General features: G+C 41.3%; 1 protein-coding gene across 5 annotated transcripts in view; it reads right to left on the reverse strand.

Annotated features, from left to right (window-relative positions):
• The window catches only part of VPS35L (VPS35 endosomal protein sorting factor like), a 115,800-nt gene that overhangs the window by 39,571 nt on the left and 50,821 nt on the right, over positions 1-25,408 (reverse strand). For all 5 annotated transcript variants that reach the window (XR_003235666.2, XM_026003204.2, XM_072753740.1 and 2 more), the window contains 11 exons: positions 19,611-19,657; positions 18,351-18,462; positions 17,736-17,852; positions 15,345-15,398; positions 11,939-12,019; positions 9,394-9,456; positions 8,012-8,097; positions 6,646-6,726; positions 4,241-4,304; positions 1,803-1,901; positions 59-136 (listed from right to left, as the gene is read on the reverse strand). Coding sequence is in view for 4 of the 5 variants with exons in the window: in XM_026003204.2 (XP_025858989.1) it covers positions 59-136; positions 1,803-1,901; positions 4,241-4,304; positions 6,646-6,726; positions 8,012-8,097; positions 9,394-9,456; positions 11,939-12,019; positions 15,345-15,398; positions 17,736-17,852; positions 18,351-18,462; positions 19,611-19,657 (882 nt within the window). In the remaining variant the exon portion in view is untranslated. The remainder of the gene's footprint in view (positions 1-58; positions 137-1,802; positions 1,902-4,240; positions 4,305-6,645; positions 6,727-8,011; positions 8,098-9,393; positions 9,457-11,938; positions 12,020-15,344; positions 15,399-17,735; positions 17,853-18,350; positions 18,463-19,610; positions 19,658-25,408) is intronic.

Here is a 25,408-nt window from a genome sequence, read left to right on the forward strand (position 1 = left end):
GCAAATGAAGCAACTCAACTGGAGTTCAAAGTCTGGGAGTCTTATCTCTAGAACATACCCGGACAAAGGCAGCCGTCTTTCTGGAATGATTTCCTTTCATTACTTTTCTTGTTTCCATTGCCAACCGGTTTACACTCTGAAATTATTAATTAAAACAAAACAAAACCAGTAATTATGAAATGATGGCTGCCTCAGATTAATTTCTTCCATAGAGAAGTCAGTAAAGAATGAGCTATGTAGGGCCAAGACTGGTTAGCACCGAACCCTGAAATGCCATGGGGTCATCAGGCCTGATTCAGTCTCAGCCTTGAGGAAACATCTCCAATCGGAAAGAACAAAAGGCACTCACTGAGTTAGTCATGCCTATCAACTGGCATTGTGAATGGCCATTTTCTGGTTTAATGAATAGCCAAGGTTCACTTGATTTCCAGGAACCCCACATACTAAGCTTGAGATCTTAGGGATCCTAAGAGAAACCTCCAAACCTGAGAGCAGACCCCACAACTCAGCTATGCAATACTAACATGAATCAAAGGAACAGAAATAATAGCTACCATATCACACAGCATACAGGCGCTGCTCTAAGAGCCAGACATTCATCAGCTCACTTTATCCCCACAACCCTACAAGCTAGGCACTGTTACCTCCACCGAATTAGAAAGGGGATCTCTACCTCCCCCCAAGAGAGGAGGTCTCTACTTCCCCTCAAATTAAAGGAGAGGTTTCTACCTCCCCCTGAATTAGAGAGGGGGGTCTTTACTTCTCCCATCCCCAAATTAGAGAGGAGGTCTCTACCTTAAATTCAGTAATGCCACAAAACCTGCTAGCCAGCAAACAAATATATGAAAAGGCTGCTCTCTCCTTGAATTTACACAAAGCAATTAAAGAGCCTTGGGTAATCTTTCCACAAATATGAGAAGTTCGGACCTAGGGTTCCCAAGCTGTGTACCGTGACATCCTCGAAGGCTGTAGCAAACTCACGGGGGCACAATTTTCTGAGGGGAACAAAGCAATGTTCAATTGTTGAACACCGTGGAAAGCACTGGCATGAGGGAGCTCATGGATTCAACACCAGATTGCATCCTGTTTCTCCCAGCGATGTACTATCTTTGTGAAACTGGGTTTTCAGTAGCTGCTCTGATAAAAAGTACTGTTCAAAAAAAATCAATGTGGGGAAAGAAAAATCAATGTAGAACAGGATATGAGGGTAGTAATGCCAATCTGATGCTAAGGTTTGAGAAGTGGTGCAGTGCCCAACAGGTACACACACTTATTAGTAATTAGGATTATTTAAGAATAAAAATATGTATTTTTCTCTTGATCCACATATGTTATTTCTAAGAGCTAGCCAGTTGTGAAGGCATAAATACTTAAGTTCTTTCAGTCTACCTTCTTAATGAACAGAACTGTTACTTCCTTCTTTTGGCCTGGGGGCACCATGAAAAGCTACCAAGATCCAACAATGTTGGGACTCTGGTTAAGCTAGAAGAGCCATAGGTTAATATTTCTATAACTAATCAGTGCAACCCACTTAGCTGCTGGCATTCAGGAATGAGAATATGCTAATATCAGAGAAAAAGAGGTCAAAAAAAAAAAAAATCCAAAGACTTAAGCAAAGCTGCAGATTTGATTCATCTTTGAGAAACCACCTTTTTTTTTTTTTTTTTTTTTTTTTTTGAGAAACCACCTTTTTATACCCTAAAGAATAGGAGTGTTACAGGGCTACAAGAATCCCAGATTAAACTCCATGCCTGGAACTAAATATTTATTGAGAAAACAAACAAATAAATGACAATCCTTACGTGAATCAATTGCACAAGAACAGGTTCCAGGTTGCAAAACATTGACCTAGCCTCAACATAAAAACTTAGCTGTTGTTCAAAGTCACGGCCAAAGGAAACCTAGAAGGAAAAATAAGATGCTGAAAATGTTATCTCTAGGCACCTGTGAGCACACACCATTAAAGAGTTTCCCTGAGGTTTGTAGGGTAGGGAAAGTGCTGTGATGACAAGTCACCAAAAATCCCACCGATACACATGGGTGGAAATGCCAAGGGTATACAAGCATACACACATGCGCACACGCTGTAATATGCTCCAATTAGACTTTACATGACTTCACCCAGCACAGAACTGAAATATTACCATTACTACCTCATCTTTATGACATGAGCACTGGAGTAGAACATAAAAAGACCAAAGGGTATAGAACAGAATCTCAGAATGTAAATCGGATTTCCCAGGCTAGAAGGAAACCACTGGAAAGGAAATAATGGAATTTTGTGTGTCAGCTGTGGCCTTTTCACAGGACGTAAATTTGGTTATTGGGAGCCATTTGTCAGAAGGACTTCCCTAATAAGAGCCACACCTTTCTGCTTTCTGTTGCAGAGTCCAACCGCAGCAACTTACTGGTGCCTGCAGGAGCCATAGGTGGAAGTTTCTCCATCAGTAAAAATCCCCTCTTCTCCAATTTCTTCAAATTTATGAACAGCTGGTTAGTAGGACAAACCTTACTGTTACAGCAAACATTTTTGCCCAGAGGAGGTTTAACATTGCTATTTCCATTATAGCTATCAGGTTTCACATCTTATTTCCTCATTTTCTTTTCCATTCTAACTCGGTGGCTTTCAGACAAAGCCATAAAAGGATAAAATACCACCTGATCAGCATATAAATCAAGGGCAAGGAGAGTCACCTGGTAAAAGTTTCATTTCCTAACATGGCAAGTGAAAGGTTAATTCTGATTTTGCATCAAAATGGATCATGTTACCTACAGAGTCAGGCCAATTTTGACACTGAACCCTCTTGTTGAACAAGTCACATTTTCAGGATCATTTTCAAAATGATCTAAGTTATTTTCATCTTGGTCAGCTTTTGTCTTGACATTTGTATTAAAACAGATACTGACAGCAGTTGCTGTTTCAGCTCCGGGCACAGAGAATGAAAGGTGGGTCTGGCTAGGATGGTGCAGTGAGGTTGTTCCCAGAGAAGGTGGCAATAATCCCTCCCACGCTGTGTCCCGCTCTGTCCCTGTGGACTCTTCCCATCTGGGATGGAGTCTACCTCCCCCCTCTCCAAAGCACCGGCCCAGTGACTGCTCTGATCAATAGAATGCAGCAGGATGCGGCCCTGGTCACTGTGGGACTGCTGAATTTGGGTCTTAAAAGGCCCTGCAGCTTCTGTCCACACCTTACCACGTAAAAGATGGATAATGGTAGAACAGCAGAAAGCGTCCATGCTGGTGAGAAATGCCCCAGCAGCCAGCACGAAGACCCCAGATACGTAAGCCAGGCTCTCCTGGATCCCGTGGCCCAGATTCTGGTACACGGAGCACCCCGGCTACATAGCCAACCCAAAGGATTGTTAAGAATTACTAAAGGGACGCCTGGGTGGCTCAGTCAGCTGAGCATCTGTCTTCGGCTCAGATCATGATCCCAGAGACCCAGGATCAAGCCCCGCATCGGGGTCCCTGCTCAGCAGAGCACCTGTTTCCCCCTCTGCTTCTCACCCTGCTTGTGCTCTCTCTCAAATAAATAAATAAAATCTTAAAAAAAAAAAAAAAAAGAATAAAAACACTGTTATTTAAAGCTGCTACATTTTGGGGTGAGTTGTTATGCAGCAATTTTGTCTCCCCCAAACCGAAATATCCTCTTCAACATCATCATCTGATGAGCAGCACATGGGCAAAGGTCTCCCAGGCCTGACCAGTCAGTGTGTTCCTTTCCCGTCACTGCAGCATGTCGTTCAGAGATGAGGTGGTGATAAAAATTAATCTAGAGACTCAATCCCAGGACTTCTGATGGAGCCCTTCCTGCTGGGCTGCAGCTCTGGAAGGCATGGGAACCCAGAATATTCAGGGGAGTGAGCCTGCCAGGGAGGACACGGGGAGAGCAGAACCCCGAGCCAGAGGCGCACAGCCGGGCAGGACCTGATGATACCACAGAGGTCCCCGGGCCAGCTGCTCCTTCAGGGAGCTCCATTCCTGGACTTTGTGTCACATGAGCCAGTAAGTCCCTCATCCAGCCCTCCCCCTCCCTTTTTTTATTCCTTAGGCCAGTTTGTCTTGGCTCTCTTTGCCCCCAGGGGAGTGCTGGCTAATGTAAGATACTTTCTAATTTCATCTTATCTTAATAAAAATGAAAAGCACCAGGGAACATAACGTTAACTGCTTTCACTGGAGTTAAAGACCAACAATTACATCACATTTCCAAGTGCCCTGAAACTTCTCCCCCAATACTTACCATTTTTATAAATCCATTAATCAAATATGCCAGCATTCTTTTCTCATCCTCAAGAGTGAGTGCACTAAAATCAATAATTGTACATAATTAACACTGAGGTAATAAAAGTTTCTAAAGAATATATGAGAAGTAAGCAATTTAACAGGTAAGAACATTTTGCATTTTCCAGATTTAAAACACTCTCAACAGTCTGTTTCTTCTGATGAAAATATATCATCTAAATGAACATAATTTAAATGTGTTTCTCTTCTCAAAGACAATGTTTTTCAAGACATATTTGTTAATAGCAAAGGAGAAGGAAGCGTGCTTTTCTTTGGAAACTGGAAAACAACTTCAAATTTTGTATTTCAGAGAAATTTTGTTCAACATTTTGGGATAAAAGATTTCACACATGCAGTGAAGTTGAATTTTACAACGAACACCTCAATATCCACCACTAGGATCCTACCACCATCATTTTACAGTTTTTGCTTTATCACATAACTATCTGCTTCCCTCTCCACCCATCAACCCAGCTCATTTTGGGGAGGCATCTTAAAAGTAAATTACAGATCACGATTGCCTCTATTTAATAGCAATATTAATACAAATATAAATACGAAAATGTCAACATCCTTAAGCTTCAATTACACATGTGAAAGCCTATTAATAGTTCCCCAAATTTATCTTTAATTTTTTATAAAGATTTTATTTATTTGAGAGAGGGAACACATGGGAAGGAGCAGAGGGAGAGAGAGGGGGACAAGCAGACTCCACGCTGAGCATGGAGCCTGACTCAGGGCTCAATCCCAGGACCCTGAGATCATGACTTCAGCCAAAACAAAGAGTCGGATGCTTAATCTACTGAGCGACCCAGGCACTCCCCAGATTTATCTTTAAAAATAACTTGAGACTAGAGAAAACAGGAGCCAAGTTTTTTGTGTGTTGGTTTGTCCTAGGAGAAAGTAAATAATGCCAAAGACTACATCATTCACTAATAAAACAATGTCCCTTTCAGTCTTTGAGACTCCGTGTCCTAGCCCCTGTTGTAGCTGGGTACGACCATATGACATTTCTGGCCAATGGGATACGAGGACAAGTAAGGGGGAGCCCTCCAAGTTTTCTCCCAGAAACAAAGCTGCTGTCCATCAAAGCCCAGAGGCTATACTTGGACATGGTTGAGGCAAACCAGCTTCCCCTAGGAAGACAAGGACAACACCCCAGGGGGATGGCCAAGCAATGAGACAGAAGGAACCTGGATGGTGCTCCAAAGTAGGGCTACCCTACCTCAACCTTCTGGTCTCACACCTTTAGCAAGAGAGAAATTAACTTTCTATTTTACAAAGCTAAAACCCAGGAGCCTACTAATATAGGTGCCTTTCTGGATAGGTTTTGTGCCTTTATTTCTATTTTTTCAAACTAAAACTAAAAAGTCTATCAGTTCCCGGTATTATGAAGAGTCTTGAAATTTCTATTTTTATAACTAGTCATGAGGTTGACAACATAAGATCCATGAAAATAAAGATTCCAAAATTCAAGAAAAAAGAGAAAAGAAATTAAATTCATCTTGTTGATGGTTAAGTTCCAAAACTGTTTTCTCAATTCTTGTAACATTTTCCAGTGAATCAAGCTGCTGTGATTCTTTGGGGACTAAAGTTCCAGGCACAAATAAGCAGGAACTGCTTCAAATACAATCAGATGGAAACATGGACCAAAAAAAAACCCCAAAAAACTAGAAAGCAAATGAGTGATAATTTGGCCTTTGACCCAGAGGTAAGAAGGCCAATGCACAAGACTGAGCCTCAAGTCTACTGAACACCTAGAGCCCCTCATGTAAGGAATATAAGCCGTTTCATTTGAATTTCAAATAACTGGCTAATAATGAGAAAAAAATGTTAAAGGCTATATTACTGGATGAGTGAACTCATTATTATCCTTTCTGCTATTCTCAAATCTCCAGGAGACATGGAGCTTGAGTTCACTTGGATGAAATCAACCTTTTCCTCTCAACAGAAATCCCTGTGTAAAAACATCTGCCATCTCAGGGTGCCTAGCTGGCATAGTCGGTTGAGGGTCTCTTGGTTTTGGCTCAGGTCATGATCTCAGGGTTGTGGGATTGAGCCTCACATCAGGCTCTGTGCTCAGCATGGAGTCTGCTCCCCCCTCTCCCCACTCGGTCTCCCTTTTTCAAATAAATCAATCTATCTTTACAAAAAAGAAAAATCTGCCATCTCATTCTCAGGAAGGTTACTACCCTCAGCCTCTCTCTTCTCCTGGACTAGAATGTCCTCATTAGCAAGAATTTTTATAGACCCCATAAAATAATATTATCCACAGTGGCAGCTTAAAGCAGTAATTCCCCAATGCACTATTATGTGGTATTAAGACCCAATCCACGTTATGTTTCAGCCCGAAGCGTGGCTTACTTCACAGAGTCATGCATGGTCTTGCAGACGTGCAAAAGGGCATTCAGAATGACAGGGTCCTTTGTAGGCTCTTGCTGATGCCTACAAGACATTTAAAGACAACAGTAAAAGCTATGTCCACTCACAGCATTGAAGGTGCAGACTGAGTTTCTTCTCTATCACATACCTTTGAAAAATGCAAATTAGTTGGCACTGAACATATAATAGGCAATGTTCTGGCTTTTCTCTTAATTCTTCTTTCAATAACAAGTATGTTTTTCTGCACATATTATAACTTCTCCTAAAATCACAGTAAATCCTCAAAATCATGGTAAAGCTGCTGCATTTCCTCAGCCAGGCAAACCGGTTTTTTTTTTTTTTTTTAATGTTTCTTTCTAAAGCAGCCTACAACCTCTCTACAATTGTGTTAAGTGCCAGGCAAAATTATTAATTTGGCTTTTCAAATAATATAGAAGGATATGGTCTTATAACAAATCTTTATGTAACTAAAGGCGGTATATTCGTTCCAAACATATTGAATTAATCTTTTAGAAAGAACAACACAAAGAAAGCTTAAAACATACATTATTCAAGCAATATCTAATGTTGCTTTTTCCAAACTGGGTTATTCAAGTTCCATCTTAACACATTTTATTTTACCATATCTATACATTTAATATTTAAGGTGACTTTAACTTTTTAAATTTAACTTTGTCCTAAAAAAAAAACCCATGAAAACTAATTATATATTATCTAATATACTTTATATATTATCTAATTATATATTATCTAATTAAACTAATTATATATTATCTAATATACTTTAAATATACAACTTTTATTTTATTTTATTTTATTTTTTTTTAAATATACAACTTTTAAAATCAAAATCTCACTTCCACGTGCCACCTAAAATTATTTCAAGTACTGCCAGCAGTAGGTGGTTTGGGGAAATGCAGATTCAGTCCAAAGGAAAGCAACTCAATTCAAAAACTGATGACAAATCTAAACACTGAAGGTGGAAAGCTTTCTAGCTCTGCGACCTTGACAAGTATAACTTTATTTTTATCTTTTAAAACATTACTCCCTAAGTAGTTCATTAACAGATTGCTCCTTCCAAAAACACATCAGAATACCAGTAGGTGATGGCCAGGCTCCAGCTAATACTGACTTCATCTTCTTAAGCACTAGTTACAAACTTTTATCATGACTTCTCCTTTTAATGTGAATTTCCTCTCCATGTTATTTTATTTTTTCTCCATGTTATTTTAGATGTTAAATACATACATATCATTAGGCCTCAGAATACACAAAGTGATTCTCATTTGCAATGTTTCACAAGGTCATCAGGAATCCAAGCTCCCCAGTTATTCCATGTTACACTTACTTGATAAAAACTTCCATGATGCATTTGCAAACCTCCACCCGCACACTCTCTTTTTGGAACATGTCCAGAAATGGCAAAAATTTTTCCTAAAAATAATAATAATTAAAAAAGCAGTCTACATGCGATCTGCACAAGTTACTGGAAGGAATTTGCAGGTCTCTTTTTCTTTGAAGGTTAAAGCAGAGAAAGAGGGGAGCCTGGGTGACTCAGCCAGGTTTAGCATCTGCCTTCAGTTCAGGACATGATCTGAGGGTTCTAGGATGAAGCCCCACATCAGGCTCCCTACTAAGTGAGGAGTCTGCACCTCCCTCTCTCTTTGCCCCTCCCCCTGCTCATGCTCTCCACACCCCAATCAAAATCAATCAATCAATCAATCAATCTTTAAAACAACAACAACAAAGCAGATAAAGAGTCATTCATCTCTGTGAAGCAGGTAGATCAGTTGAGGACTTAGCCACAGATGAGGCAGGTAGTAGTGTTAAAAAACACTTACCAGGTCTGGGGCCAGTTAACATTCTGGGAACCATATAGGCAAGCTTTCCCAGGTAACCAAACACAAAGTGAGCTTCTGTCTTTTTTATGATTGTACTGACTAGAGAAAGAAGAGCCAGGAGTTCAGAGTGACCTCCACATTCTGACTCAACATTTGCTAAATGTGCCCATCTGTCACAAGCAAGGATTGTAACTTCCTAGCGACGTCGTGAAAATGGTACAAGGCAATGCACATGGACTTCCAGCACAGGGCTTGGATTATGGCAAATGTCCAAAAAAATAAGAGGTTCTATTTTTAAAATAAACAAAAACTAAATGCAGTGCTATTAGTGTATATGAAGCCTAAAGAGGAAGAGGTGGCAGGGAAGAGAATCTCCTACATCTGTACTTGCCCAGGGCAATGCAGCAGACCTAAAGGGGGCATTGTGGGATATTTTAAAATCTCTGAGACACATAAAAAACATTTTCAACTCCACCTGACACTGAGATGATTAGCTCAACGTATTTCAGAGTTTCAACATTAGATTGCATGTGTGATAGAAGGCAAGTGTCATATGAAAATCAACATAGAAGAAGACATAAGAAGAGGATGTCCAGTCAGACTCTAGGGTTTGAGAAGCTGTGTGGTGCTCAAAGAGGGGCACACATTCGTGAAAGAAAGAAAAGAAAGAAAGAAACATTTTTCTCTCAGAAAATGGGTACTGGGTACTAAATTTTCAAACACTGATTGTTATGCTATAAATACTGAAGTTGTTAAAACCTAACTACTTTCTAAAAGAACTGTTAAGTATTTCTTTCAGCCTGGGACACCATGAAAACATGACTGGGACACTAAGCGGACCTCTGGCTCAGACACAAATTTCCAAAGGTAATTAAGGAATGTTACTTACCACTGAGAAAAGAACGGAGAAATCATGGAAGTGCGCGATCACTTTCTTAATTATTGACTGAAGCTGCAAATCCAAACAGAAAACACATCTTTTTAAAATAAAACTTGGATTTTTTTTTTAAGATTTTATTTTTAAGTGATCTCTACACCCAACATAGCGATCAACATCACAACCCTAAGATCCAGAGTCAAACGCTCTACCGACCGTGCCAGCCAGGCGCTCCAAAGGTTGGAATAGTTTTAAAAGAGAACCTTCTTTCATAATTTGAAATTACAATTACAATAAGGGACAGCTGGATGACTCAGGAGCAGGAGATTTCTGGGGGTGGGTTAGAGCTTGTCTCTGGCTGAGTTTGCCCATCATCTCACTCTGTGGTCTTGGGGAAGCCACTCCTCAGCCTCCTCTTCCATAAAATGGAGAGCAAAACCATATCCTGCTCACCTTGAGAGTTAAATGGGATAGTTCGTGTAAAGTGGTTATAGAGGCATAGTGTCTCTCCTTGGAAAGCTATTAAAAATCAGCTATGAATATTCAAGTGGGTGTGTGGGGAAATAACTTCCTTATTTATTTAATTTTATTTATTTATTCATGAGAGACACAGAGAGAGAGAGAGGCAGAGACACAGGCAGAAGGAAAAGCAGGCTCCCTGCGGGGAGCCCGATGTGGGTTTCGATCCCAGAACCCTGGGATCACGCCCTAAGCCAAAGGCAGATGCTCAATGACTGAGCCACCCAGACATCCCAAAATAACTTCTTTAAAGGGCCACAGAATCATCACAACTACTCAGTGTGGGTTCTTCAGCTCAAAAGCAGCCACAGGGAGCATGTAAGCAAATGGGTGTGGCTGGTTCCAGTAAAACTTTATTCACACTAATAAGTGGTGCGCTCTATTACATATAGCCTGTAGGTCATACTTCATAGAACCCCATTCTAGCCTATAAGGACCCTGTGTTTCTTGACTCCTGCGGAGAGACAATGAATGGAGTCTGCTAGTGGAGTCAGAGGCCACATCAATGGCTACCCGAGGTGGCACAATCTGTAAGGTAGGCCCCAGATACTCAGGTTATGATGTCTAGCACCCCTCCCCTTGAGATGCACACAGTCCCACTGACAGGGAGAACTACGGAGGTGCTTTTCCTTAAGAAAAATATACACCTCTGCCCCTGGTGATTGTCAAAGAGAGAAAATTTACTGACAGGTACTGTTGTTTATACTAAAAAAAAAAACACTGCTGTTTAAATCATTTGTTTAAATCACTTCAGACCAGGGGGTTCACAACTCATATGGGCAGCTGTCCGGAATGCAGGCTGACCCTTGGGGTACCTTTCATAAGTTGTTTCTAGCTATGACAGAGTGGTATACTGTAATTATTCCTTCCCTCTTAGGAATTGACTACATTAGAATTATTATGTTTAAAGTCTTCAATTAAATGGAGTCAAGGTCTTACTAAATGTTCCTCAACCAAAATTCTAATGCCTTTCAGTCTTCATTTGCATCAAAAATCTTACAGATCCACAGATCCATCTCCTCTACACGCTTTATCCACTCAGTGATGCTTACCAAGAGCCTACTGTGCATGACTATATGTTGTTTTCATCACCTCTAGAAAAATGTCAGGTAGTCAGTGGCTACTCAATAAATTCTGATGATGAAGTATTTTAATTAGCAAATGGTGAAAACACTCTTACCAAAATGTTAGAATTCTAACCTTCTTACAAGAACATGTAATTAATTTTCTTATACTAAGTGAAGCTAGAAATTGATCACAGGCAGTAAGTGCCAGAATATCATATTATTAAATAAAAAATAAAAATAAAATCTTAATTAGGTTGAGGTTACTTGACAGTAAATGAACCTTTGCTGGATTCTGTATTGGACGAGGGAAAAATCTGCCATCAAGGACATTACTGAATCCACCGACAAAACTACAATGTGGACTGTGGAATACACAATAAGAAAATGTTAATGTTAAATTCCCTGGAGTCGATAACCAAACTGTGGTTACATGGAGAATGTCCTTATTCTTAGGAAATACTCACTGAATTCTTCAGAGGCAAAGTAGCATGACGTATGCAACTTGACACTCACATGTATGTATGTGTGTGTGTACACATGATAATGATAAAGCCAACATGGAACATGGTCACAGTTGGGGAATCTGAGTAAAAAATAAGGGAAGTTCTCTGAGCTATTCTTTCAATTTTCCAATAAGCTTGTCTTTATTTCCAAATAAAAAGTTAGTTTAACCGGAAAACATATGCCCTTTACTTACTGGTGCCAATCAACTCTGTCAGGGCATCCCATATCACATCTCATGCAATCCTCACAACCAGTCTGAGCATAGGGCTATTACCCACATTTGACAGGTGATAAAACTGGCGTATAAAAAGGTTAAGTAACTGAGCAAAGGGCATATGGTGACAATATGGTAGAGCTAGGATTAAACCCAGGATTATCTGATCCTACAGCCTGACTCATGCAACATGCCTATGTGATTCAACACAATCAAATTCTAACTGTGGAAATGAGAAAAGCAAATCTGTTACCTGAGGGTAGGAGTCTTCAAAGGCACGATCTGGAGTCATGTGCTTGATGACATCAGCCAGAACAGTATTCACCTCTCGTTTCTAAGTATGGAAAATAAATCTGTATTAAGACACTGAAAGGCAGTCACTGACTACTTTTCTGGGGGAAAGGACTAATATTTTCAGAATATATCACATATCTTCCAGGAAACAGTTTCAAATCGTCTGCTGGAAATAACTTAAAGGGAGAAATCCCACCTCTTTCACAGCCCTGAAAAGTAACTACTTCTGTACCAGGTCAGAACTAAACTGTTGTTCTCGGGGACTCTGGGTGGCTCAGTGGTTGAGCACCTGCCTTTGGCTCAGGGTGTGATCCCAGGGTCCTGGGTTCAAGTTCTGCATCAAGCTCCCTAGAGGGAGCCTGCTTCTCCCTCTGCCTATGTCTCTGCCTCTGTGTGTCTCTCATGAATAAATAAATCTTTTTAAAAATGTTATTCTCAAAGGTTCTGGGCTGTCCTTGCCTTCTCTGAGTGCTGGTAAAATCAGCCATGCCACTTTCTCCCTGCCTGTCCCTGGCCACTCCCCAAGCACTGGCAGGAGGAGCGGCAAGGCACTGTGGGAAGTGCACAGACTCGGCCCCTACAAGCTGAGTGCCTTCGAGGTCCACCTGTGCTTCTGTCGTTGTCTGTATTGGAGGTCAGCCAGCCACAGTCCAAATCTAGCCCTGTGCCTGTTTTTACATAGCCCATGAGCTAAAAATAATTTCTACGTTCAAACCAAAAGGATAGTAATATTTCATGACAAAAATTATATGAGATGCAAATTTCAGTGCGCATCAAGTTCATTCAAATACACAGCTGTCCTCACTTATATATTGTCTGTGGCTGTTTTCATGCTACAATGACAGAGTCGGATACTTATGGCAGAGATCGTGTGGTCCACAAAGCATCAAACATTTACTATTGGCTCTCCACAGAAAAGGTAGGCTGACCCTCGGTCCTTATAACAAGAATAGTGAAGCCTCCTGGCAGGGTCTCTATGAGGTTGCATAGCCGACAGGTAAAGTGCCTGGTATTTGTGATTCAAAGTATTTGAATCACAAATATGTGTTACCTAAATAGTTGCCCTCATGTTCACTTTCTTGCTTGATGCTCATTAAACATCCTGGCAGGGACATGTTTATCCCCATTTTACAGATGAGGATGTGGAGGCTCAGAGAAGTTAAGTGACTTAGCCAGGGTCATGCAGCTTAAAAAAATAAAATATCTGACAATGGCACTGAGAGGAACCAGAGCTCCTTGGAGAAACAGCTGAGGCTGAATCTGGAATTAGAAATATGCCAGGGAGCCTGCAACATCTTATAACAAAAAGCAAGGAAGGCAAACAGTATGGTGAACATGTCAGAAGGACTCAGGAGCCAGCCTGAAAAGGCATCCACTGTGCAAAGAAGGGACAAATGAGCATCAGTAAGAATAATGTAATTCAAGTATATTTAAATCCACGCGTCCCTAAAGATACCAACAACTGCTCCTCACTGGTCACCTCTGGGGATGCTAAGGAATCCAATCCTTATTCTAAAACTAGGAAAGGAAAAGAAAAAAACCCAGCAGCAATCCTGCCTTTTCTTTGCAAACTGTCCTTCAGGGTAACCAAACAGCCAAGATGAAATTTTCTCTTTCTACAAGTATCCTAGATAATGAACAGAGAAGTGTTGATTATAATTTCAAATATTGCCATTTTGCAGCCCCTAAGAAACTGTGAGATGCAATGAACTTTGGTGGCTGCCCATGTTATAGAGAGACAGCCACATACCATCATCTTTCCAGGAGAAGCGCTCAACTACCACCCACGGTGCCAAGAAATTGAATCTGAAGCTGATTAAGTCTTCAGAACTAACTGCTATAGGCAGAACTAACAACAGAAGAGCACCATCAGCAGATGCAACTAGCCAGTCAAGACTGGGAAACTCTACAGGACAAATGACCCAATTTCTTTAACGAATAAATCACAGATGGAGAGTGGAGGGAGAGAATTTATAGTTCAAAAGAACTCTAAGAAGTCTACTGCAATGTATAGACTTTATTTTAATCAAGACTGAACAATAAACTCTAAAAAAAAGTTTCAAGATGATTGGGGAAATCTGAACACTGATTTTTAATGATATTAAAAACAGTATTAAATTTTTTTTTAGTTAGAATAAGCTATTAGAGCTTGGTTTCAGAAAAGGGAATCTTACACTTTACATATATGGACTGGGAACTGGCAAGTGAAGACACCATGTTTGTGGTTTGCTTTCAGAATAACTCAGGGGTGGTGAGAAGTGGTAAAGATATAAATGAAACAAGATTTGTCATAAGTTAATCACTTCTGGGTGATGAGTTCAAGGGATTTTGTATGTTTGAAATTTCCAAAACAAAGCATAAAACTAAAATTGGACCAAAGAAACAAAATCTACAGATCAAAAAAAAAGATAAAAAAAAATCTACAGATCAGCACTTACATAATGCTTAAAATGAGGCTAAAGCCAATCTACCGAGTTAAAGGCCAGGATGGTGGCTGCCTTCAACTTCCAAAGGTTGGGGACTGTGACTGGGAGCAGGTCTCAGGGCACTTGGGGGAGTTATTCCCTACTTTTTGATCTGGACCATGATCACACAGGTGTACTTCCTCAAGACTCATTAGGCAGCAAACTTACGATATATGCATTTTTCTGCATGTATGCTATATACTTCACTTTTTAAAAGCTGATGAAAATAAGCATTCTGACAATAGGATAGCAAAGACATTAGCAGCTGGCAGAACTAGGTTCAAATCCTACTGTACTTCCCAAACTGAGGTTCTAGTCTGGGCACAGGAAAAGAAGTACCTTTGCTTAGAAAGAAACTATACACAAGTCAAAAATGTGTAGGAAGTGCTACTGACTGGACCCCCAGGGAGAGTCACAACGTGCTTTAGCATATGAGCACCTAAGGTATCCTATGGTGAAAAAAAACTACTTCACTTGGTGTAATGAACCATTTCCCCAATTTACATGTAAGCGTGGAATACTTTTGTTATAGTGTAACTATTAACACTCCACTACTCTATAACATAAAAGATGTGACTCTGGGATGCCTGAGTGGCTCAGCAGTTGAGCATCTGTCTTTGGCTGAGGGTGTGATCCCTGGGTCCTGGGATCGAGTTCCATATCATGCTCCCTCTGGGGAGCCTGCTTCTCCCTCTGCCTGTGTGTCTGCCTCTCTCTCTCTCTGTCTCTCATGAATAAATAAACAGTCTTTAAAAAAATAAAAAAAAAAAGTTGTGATTTTTATAAATTAAGGACAATTACCATTGTAAAATGCTAAATGCCTCACTCAGCCTTATACATTATCATAAACATGAATAAAAACATAACTCTTCCAAAAACAATACTGCAGGCCACACATACCGTGAAATGCTTGCAGGTGTACTCCACCCACACTTCGGCACAGTTAATGTAGTCCTACAGAGAAAAAACAAAAATGTCTTTACAATAAGACCACGGTTGACCTTATGGTGAAAGCTCATCAGGTACAAATCCCTTCAAGGGCTCTGATAATTAAAAGAGGTAAGTGATAGGAATTTCAAGACTGGTTGGTTCTTCCACAGAAAAGTCTAGCCCACTGATATATTTTACCCTCAGAAGCGAGTTATCGAAATACAGAAGTTGCTTGAAACCAATTAGACTCTCATTTCAGAATTGCTACTTGGGCCAAGATAGAAATCTGAGAACAATCGAAAGGCAGCAGAGATAAAAGTCACAAGTCAGGGCCACATCTAAGTATAGAAACTGAGGGTAGATCCAGCTGAACACCAGAATTCAATGTGATTTTTGCATTTTCTGAGGAAAAAAAAAACAGGCCTCCTACTTTAAAAAAATAAACCATTTTTCTGATAGAGGGATGACATATACATTGTAAAAAGGTTAAGAAAGCACTGAAGATCTTAGGTAAGAAATTATGTGTTAGATTCAAGTACCTGGGGAAGGGCCCAAAGAGAGACTATAAGCTGATCACAGAAATGGCAGGGAGCATCTAGTAGGGCCACCTACCCTGGAAATCACTTGGGTGAGGGTAAAAAGTGCTAGAGGAAAAATACAGTGTGCCAGTGCATCTCTCCTGTTCCTACACTTTAAGGAAAAGAAAGAAGAAATGGGGAAGGAAGAAAATAGTTATCTCATTCACACAAGACAAGCCAGGAACATGTGACGGTCTGATTGGCAAGCTGAGAAGGCTGTGTGAAGTTAGAGACTGAGGAAAACAATTAATGTGGCCCTTTTGAGGCCTTTGAAGGTTGCACACAGAGGCACCACAGGCCAGGAGGCTTTGGATTTACATATCCCCAAAAAGCTGTTTAGTTAGCCAGTCAGAGTTTGGTTAAACAGGATTTCAACAGCTTAAGTTTAGTGAGGGTTTTGCTAAACTTAACTCAGGGATGTGATTTGCTAAATGAGTTTCTGATTTTTCTACATCAGTCCAGATATTCTCAATATACTATTGCAAATGTGGTGATAGCTAAGGGGTTTATCACTGAACTCACTCTACTATTTCCTTCTTTGGTAAATGATTGTGTCAAACGTTACATACCCATATTCCGTTATTTGCTGAATTTCAAGATGTTTGTGTCCAAAGTCCCTATGCCCCACAGTGTGATGGCATTAGGAGGTGAGCCTTTGGGAAGTGATAGGGTCACGAGAGTGTAGCCCTCATGAATGGGATAAATGCCCTGATAAAAGGGACCCCAGAGATCCCACTCACCCTCTCTGCTGAGGGAAGAAGAAAAGCCAGCCTTCTGCAACCCAGAAGAAGGCTCTCACCACAATTTGACCATGCTATCACCCTGAAATCAGACTTGTAGACTAACTGCAAGAGATATATTTCTGCTGTCTGTAGGCCACCTAGTGTACGGTGTTCTGTTATAGCAGCCGAACTAAGACATGTTGCTAGCAAAAGAGGAAGAGTGTGAGGTGTGATGAAGTCTGCCCAGCTGGTCCTTCAGCCAAAGACAGGCATTTACCCAAGTGGCAGCCACAAAATTTGCTGGTGTGTTGCCTACAAGGATGGTGAGACCTGAAACCCAAACCTCCAAGACTATGGCCATCACTACATGCATTCAGCACCTAACACCAGTTGATTCATTTTTCTAAGACTCCCTGACCTGAGGAAAGAGGCCCCAGATATCTCTGTTCAGGGGACAACAGTTGAAGCGACAAAGCTAATTACAGGCTTGATTGCTGTTCTTCCACTTAGGAATATCCTACTAAGTTGATATTTTCAAATCCAAATACAATAGACAGCTGCACTTTGGATGCAAAATCAGAGGTCTTTTGAAATTTCAAATGTCATTTTACACTTTTAGTGCACACTGAGGTCTCAAGAATTAGACATAATTAGGATATAATAACCAAAGAAACAAATCTTTAGAGCTATCAGTTCTCCACTACAGGTTAACAAAACACAATTTAAAAAGTATTATTTCTTTAAAAAAGGAAAAAAGGCTATCTGGGTGGCTCAGTGGTTGAGCACCTGCCTCCAGCTTAGGGCATGATCCCAATCTCCCGGGATGGAGTCCCACATCAGGCTCCCTGCAAGGAGCCTGCTTCTCAGTCTACCTTTGTCTCTGCCTCTCTCTGTGTGTTTCACATGAATAAATAAATAAAATCATAAAAAAATAAAAAAAGAAGAAAAGAAAAGAAACCCAGATGTATGGTTAGTCAAAAGATAATTTTTTGAAGGTAAGGACATACTGCATACTTGGACAAAAGGGAGTCCATCGACTTAAGGTCTGACTGGTCACCTACCTGTGGATTCTTCAATTTAGTGATGACTTTCCAAGCTTCATTGAGAATCTGGAGTCGATCACCCTCAGGAGGGTCAGCCAAGGCTAAGTTTAACCCCAATGAGCGAAAAAGAAGATGCTAAGAGAAAGAGCGAACCATTACAATCCTGGGGATTTTAAATCAGAGTACCTCAAGGCTTAGAGGAAAAGACTGTAACACTGAGCTTGTCTCAGGGGTAATCTTCCAATGACCTTTCTGAAGTTCTACCTCTGGCCTCCATGCAAGTTAATCCAAGCTGCTCATAACAAAGTTCTGCTCTGATTCATGGGCCCTAACATTCTGCTGGGCAGAGAGTTTCATAAATAACAAGTGAAGATATATTTTTAAAGATGGGAGACGGAGTCTTTCCTAAATGCTTTGCAATGAGCCAATTCGACAGATTTAGGACTTGCTGGCAGCAATGACGCGTGTCTAACAATCCCAATCACAAACTCATCTTCCATCATGCTCTTCAGAAACAGAGCCTATTTTTCCTGTTGGCCCGAGCTGCCCCCAACAAAGGACTATCTCCCTTGAGAGCTATCAGGTAAGCAGCACCTATCTGTTCTTCCACTGAGCATTTGGTCAAGAACCTACCTTGGGGAAACCCGACTCATCACACTCTTTAATCATGCCAATGAAATCCATGGACCTCGTGGCAATGAACTCGGCCCGGAAAGCTGACATCACGGAATTCAACAGCAAGGCACTATAAGACACACATGTTCCCTGTAAGCAGAGCTTCCCCTTAACAAAGTTACTTTAAGTATGTATGTTTCTAGGAAGGATGGATGAAAGCTCTTTAATGGTAAGGTTGGAAAAAATTTTTTTAAAGGCTGGAGGGGGGCAGCCCAGGTGGCTCAGCAGTTTAGCACCGCCTTCAGCCCAGGGCGTGATCCTGGAGACCCAGGATCGAGTCCCACATCGGGCTCCCTGCATGGAGCCTGCTTCTCCCTCTACCTGTGTCTCTGCCTCTCTCTCTCTCTCTCTGTCTCTCATGAATAAATAAATAAAATATTTTTAAAAAATAATAAACTAAAAAATTAAAATAAAATAAAAGGCTGGAGGGAAAAGGCAATCTCTAGAGACCAACATGAAGTTTTATATATATTTGGAACTTGATAAACATTGAATTGACTGCATGAATGGGTAGATGGCTGGCTGGACTGCTGGACAGCAAGCAATCAAATCCATTTAAACAGACATAAACTGAGCCTTTGATAGGTTGGTGTGCTGATAAAACTAAACATTAAGTAATAATATTGATCCAAGCTGCAAATATATAAAATATATATCTCCATCTCTTACAAAAAGCACTGTTCTAGGGCCTAGGAACACCTACTACAGAAGGGAGAGCGGAGGGGAAGCCTCCTGTGCCTGGAAGACAGGAAGATGGAGTTTATTTTGACCCTAACACTTACTACAGCTCCATGAGGAAAGAACTGTTATTAAACCTACTTTACGAAAAAAAAAATTTTTTTTAATTTTAAAAACCCCACTTTACAGAGAAGACTGAGGCACAGAGAGGTCAAATAAGTGACCCCAATTCACAAAGCTAAGAAAGAGTAGAGCCAGGCATCTGAAGCCAGGAGATTGGACTCTGGTTTCCTGATCTCTGTGCCATCCTGTCGCTCTCCTGGGTCTTCTTGCCCATGTGAGTATGCCAGGTTCAAAAACAAACAAACAAAAACCCAACCGGCTCTACTTCCAAACCCATGCTTTATGAATTTTAAAATACTGGGCACCTGATCTTAGGGTTGTGAGTTCAAGCGCCACATTGAGCTCCGTGCCTGATTAAAAAAAAAATTGTTTTAATAAATAAAAAGTAAAAATAAGTCAAAAAAATAAAATACTTACTTGTTTCCTAGTTTCTTGCATCTCTCCATCATCTCAGTCAGCAAAGCCTAATTAAAAATAATTACAATGAAAATCATCAGGTTGGAGAATCTAAAACATTTCTCACAAAGAGATCTCCTAAGTAATACTCTAAAGTAAATGGAGCTATGTGCCCATTTCCATGACTCTCAGTGTCCGGCGAAGATGGGGAGTCAGGGGCAGGTGTAGGGGACAGAATTCACCTTTACAGTATTTAGTATAACAGAGAAGAGCCGAAGCCCGGCATCAGGCATACCTGGGTTCAAATTCAGTCTCTCCACCTAGGAGATCTTTGGCCAACCACCTGACTTCCTGGTTTCCTCACCCTTCGGCAGAGGATGCAAGTGGTACATCCCACATGCACTATTGCTACAGGACAGTGAGGTACCTGCTGCGCTCTTGGCACCAATGAGAACGGAGGTGACTTTGCTCCTTAACTCTCCCACGACACCCTCACATCTCTCCCCATTTCACTGAGAATTTGCGAGTGCCCACCAGGCACAGTGAGATGCACTTCGTGATCTCCCCTCTCACAGCCACCCACAAGGCAGGCTGTCTCTATTCTCTGACTGCACAGGTGAGAAACCGAGCCACGGAGCAATGATGTGCTTGGACCAAGGTGACACGGCAAGCCACCACAGGCCAGACATGACGCAGGCAATCTGGCATCAAAGGCTACGCTCTTCATCACATTTCCTCCCAATGAATTTTGAAGCATATGTTTTCCCCGAAAGGAAGTAAATATTTTTACTCATTGGAATACCATTAATGGCTTTAGAGCTATCTTAAGATGATTACATATTTCTAAAGGAGCTCCTGGGCTCTTTTTTTTGTTTTGTTTTGTTCTGTCTGTTTTTTACAAAAATCAATGGAAGAGGTATCCTTGAGGTCAGTGGTTTGGGGAAGGTTTTGAATGGCACAGACAAGGTCAACCCTGGGACTGAAGAGCTAGTAACAGCAGCCTAGACATGGAGTGCTCGCCAGACACCGGGCAAAGTGCTATTCTTGCCTTTTCTTGTTAGCTCTTCAGAGCAGCCTTTGGAGGCCCGCCTAAGTTAGCCCCACTTCACAGAAGACAAAGTCAAAGCTCAGATACATTAAGCCACTTCCTAGTAAGTGGTGGAAATGGGATTTGTAGGGGTATGCCTCCCCCCATTTTCTTTAGTGCAAGTAAACCCCTTCCAGCTGTCCTTTTGTGTCCTAGGTGTTGCCTGAATAATTAAGATGAAAGCTGATGTGGAGGTACTGGCGCACCCCAGAACCCCGACTTCATTCGCATTTCTATCTCTGCCCCACAAACATCAGGTTGGGCCTATGATGGACTGAACTAAGTCCCCTCCAAATGTGTGTGTTCAAGCTCTAATGCCCAATGTGACCACATTTGGAGATAGGGTTGTTAGAGACACAATTAATGAGAAATGAGGTCCTAAGTGGTGGGGCCCTAATCCAATGGGAATGAGGTCTTTATAAGAGGAAGAGAGACCAGGAACACATATGCTCAGAGAGAAGACTGTGTGAGGACACAGCGAGGAGACATTGGTCTGCAAGTCTCCCCAGAAACCAACCCTGTCAGCACCCTGATCTTGGACTTCTGGCCTCCAGAACTGAGAAAAATCAATTTTTGTTGTTAAGGCATCCAGTCTGTTATGGCAACCTGCTGTTGCACCCAAACTCATCACTCCAATGGGGATGATTTTAAGAGGTGATTAGGTCATGAGAGTGGAGCTCTCATGAGAGGGATTAATATCCTTATTAAAGTGGCCCAGGGGGCAGCCCAGGTGGCTCAGCAGTTTAGTGCTACCTTCAGTCCAGGTTGTGATCCTGGAAACCCAGGATGGAGTCCCATGTTGGGCTTCCTGTGTGAAGCCTGCTTCTCTTCCTGTGTGAAGCCTCTCTCTCTGCCTGTGTCTCTGCCTCTCTCTCTGTGTGTCTCTCATGAATAAATAAAATCTTTAAAAAAATAAAAATAAAGTGGCCCAGGGGTGCCTGCAAAGCTCAGTTAGTTAAGCATCTGCCTTTGGCTCAGGTCATGATCTCAGGGGCCTGGGATCGATCGGGCTCCCTGCTCTGCTTTTCCCTCTCCCTCTGCCTCCTGCTCATGCTGGCTCTCACACTCTCTCCCTCTCAAATAAATAAACAAAATCTTTCAAAAAAATAAAAAAATAGCCCAAGAAAGTTCCCTTGTGCCACATGAAGACATAGCAAAGACAGCCATCTATGGACGGGAAGTAGGCCTTCACCAGACACCAAAACTGGTATTATCTTGATCTTGCACTTCAGTTCCAAAACTGCGGGAAATAAATACTTGTTATTGATAAGCCACCCAAATTGTAGTATTTTGTTGTAAGAGCCAGAATGGACCAACACCCAACCTGAGCAAATTAACACAGTTCCAAACGATTGCAGTGGTCTCATTTCTTTTGCTAGCAGGGGATTTAGACAATGGGCCATTTCTAGCTGCTGGAATGGGAGTTATGAGGAAAGGGTCCCCTGTTCTTAAACAGGAACTCAAGGAATTGTAGATTCCTTGTCTTTCTGCCTCCGGATGGTGCCATGTCTGGATGTGATGCCTGGCATGGCTGCAGCCACTTTACTACCTGGAGATGACAGAAGAGACATGGACAGAACCTGCCTGGCTCATAGCCTACGAGTGTTTTGTGAGAAAAGACACTGAATTATTTTTGTAGGGCCAGTTAGGTGTTTGTTCCTTGTAGTCAGAAGTATCCCAGCTGACAAAATGGCCAACACCACAAATGGCTTCCCTAAACCACTCATGGGATATTTATATTTGAAAAGTCATTCTGAAGACCGATATCCAAGTGGTTTCTGGAAAAGACTGAGAAAGAGGTATCCTGTAGGATTATCACACCAACACTGCCCAACACACACAAATAATCATTCATTTAATACCTACTTTTGGAGCAACTTTCAGATAGTAACTACTGTCTTCAGCACTGGGGACAAGGCAGTGAGAAAATCAAACAGAAAACCATGCCCTTATGTGGCTTATTCTATCTTTTACATACACACACAAATAAATGAAAGCTCTTGGCCTACCACTTCTGAAAAGATAATTAGGGCAAATGCTAACATATGGACAAAACATTCTGGCCATCAAGACAAATGCTTAAAAAGTTCTCTTTCACAGGAGATGAATGCATTAAAGAAGTACCTAAACATGTAACCTTAAAAAAAAAAAAAAACAACTCCATCATCATATAGGAATATAGGACATACCATACCCACAAGTGTCCAGGGAGCCAAATGATATGGATCCCAGGCACGTCTGTTAGAAGTTATAAAAATTTTTTTTTTCTGAGAAGTGACAGGATCAATTATCTTTGGCAAGAACAAGATGAACAACTCAAACCAGACTGAGATCGAACAAGCCCGTTGGCTGCCATGAACTATGAAAACGTGCAGCTCAGCATATTAGTTTGTACACACACATCAGAACTTGAAGGTTCAGGAGATTCGGATAGCCCCCACATTTCATTTAGTCATACACCTGCTTTTTATGAAAACTATAAAAACAGGGGCACCTCGGTGGCTCAATTAAGAGTCCAACTCTTGGTTCAGCTCAGGTCGTGATCACAGGGTCATGGGATGGAGCCCCATGTCAGGCTCCACACTCAGCACAGTCTTCTTGAGATTCTCTATCTGCCCTTCCCTCCCCTCCTAACTCCCCTCTCAAGTAAATGAACCTTCAAGAAAATAATAAAATAAAAAAACTATAAAAATAAGAAATGCTTATTATGGAAAAAAGTTCAAACACTACTACCATATGGTGAGTAAAACATGAATGCCCTCCCTCCAAACTCCCGTTTCCAAAGGGATCCCCACTGTCAACACTTTGGTGTTTATCCTTTTAGACCTTTATTTATAACTTGTGAATATATAGCTTTTACTGTAAAAGTCCAGTTTGGGTGTTTTGGTTTTTTTTGTTTTTTATTTTTTGTTTTTGTTTTACAAAACGACAGTTTTATCCATAGTGGGCCACAATTTGTCCTTTTCACTCAAGAATCTAGCATGGGCCTCTTTCTTTCCATGTTAGTACACACACACACACACACACACACACACACACACATCCCTGCCTCTTTCTTCTTAACGGCTGATGAATCCCTACCTTGCACATAACATTACTGTTCAGATTGCTCCTAATGGATAGATTTTTAAGTTTTTCTTTTCTTTTTTTTTTTTTTTGAACCAATTACAGACTCATAAAAAACTGTAAAAATAACAGAGGAGGTCCTGGATACTCGTCACCCAGCTCCCCCCAGTGGTGATATCTAACTACAGTGCATTATCAAAGCCAGGAAGTGACACTGGTATAATTATAGATTTCACCAGGTTTTCCATTCACACCTTATTGCAGGGGAAGAGTACATCTTTGTGACATTTCACTAATATAGATGGATTTGTATAACCACCATCGTATTTAACTACTGGATTTTTTAAAAAAAATATTTTATTTATTTATTCATGAGAGACAGAGGCAGACAGAGAGAGGCAGAGACACAGACAGAGGGAGAAGCAGGCCCCACGCAGGGACCGTGACGTGGGACTCGATCCTGGATCTCCAGGATCACGCCCTGGGCTGAAGGCAGCACTAAACCACTGAGCCACCCCGGCTGCCCTAACTACTGGATTTTTAAGGCTATCTCCAGATGAGGGTTATTTACGTACTCCCAGAGTATAGGAAAAGAAAAAGAAGTTGGGCTGACACCGCACTTCTGCTTTCTAAACTGAGATTGACTCACATGCAGCTCAGAATGTGCCTAGATTTGTATTCCTGCTTTTACTACATAATCTTCCAATCAGTGTTTACAAGTACTGCTTCACAGGGAAAAAAAAAAAGAGAGAGAGAGAGAGAGAGAGAATTAAATGATATGTGTATCATAGTTTCCTTCTTATTTTTCTAAATGAAGCAAACTCAAAGGGTGAGCAAAATCATAAATTGAGCTTATGCCATTTTCCTCAGTCCAGATTTGAATATGTACAAGTCTCACAGAAAATATTTCAATGTGAATAAAAAAAAATCCTATACCCCAGGCATTAAAGGAGAAAATTTTTAGCTTTTCATATTATTTCTCTTTCATTGGGAACTTTTTTCCTAATTCTAAAGAACAAAAATGATACGCTTCAGAGGGATCTGGCAACGACCAAGGCTAGTCTTAGATTGGCATGACCAGCCTCATCACATTTTAGAATATTTAAAGTGCAACTTATTGTATGCCCATTAGAAACAGTCCCATGAGTCCATTCGTTAGGACTTTTAAGTCCCTCCTGAAGTGTAGCTGTTAACAGGAGTTATTGAGAAAGGAAAAGTTTAGGAGCTGAGAAAACAGATCTGCTGAGTTCACTGTTACCAGCAACATGGCTACAAGGCTTCAGTTCTTTCTACTTGTGTGACCTTAGCAAGTTATGAGCCTCAGGTGCCTCATCTGTAAAATGGGGATAGTAACATACCTAGCCTAGGGAAGCTGAGATGAAGTAAGGCGGCCCAAGTGAAGGAACTCACACAGGGCTTGGCACCTAGGGAGTCTCAGAAACGGGCGATCTCGTTAAGGGCTCAGTGTCCCTGACTCACCTCCCTCCTCTAGTCCTCACATCCAGCAAACCCAACTCTGAACACTTCCTTCCTGGCCAGACTGAGGGTCAGAGAACTTTCGTAACAAAAGGGACTCGGGGGCAGCCCAGGTGGCTCAGCGGTTTAGTGCAGCCTTCAGGCCAGGGTGTGATCGTGGAGTCCCATATCAGACTCCCTGCATGGAGCC

The sequence above is a fragment of the Vulpes vulpes genome, chromosome 3, assembly GCF_048418805.1.
Source record: "Vulpes vulpes isolate BD-2025 chromosome 3, VulVul3, whole genome shotgun sequence".
Lineage (NCBI taxonomy): Eukaryota > Metazoa > Chordata > Mammalia > Carnivora > Canidae > Vulpes > Vulpes vulpes.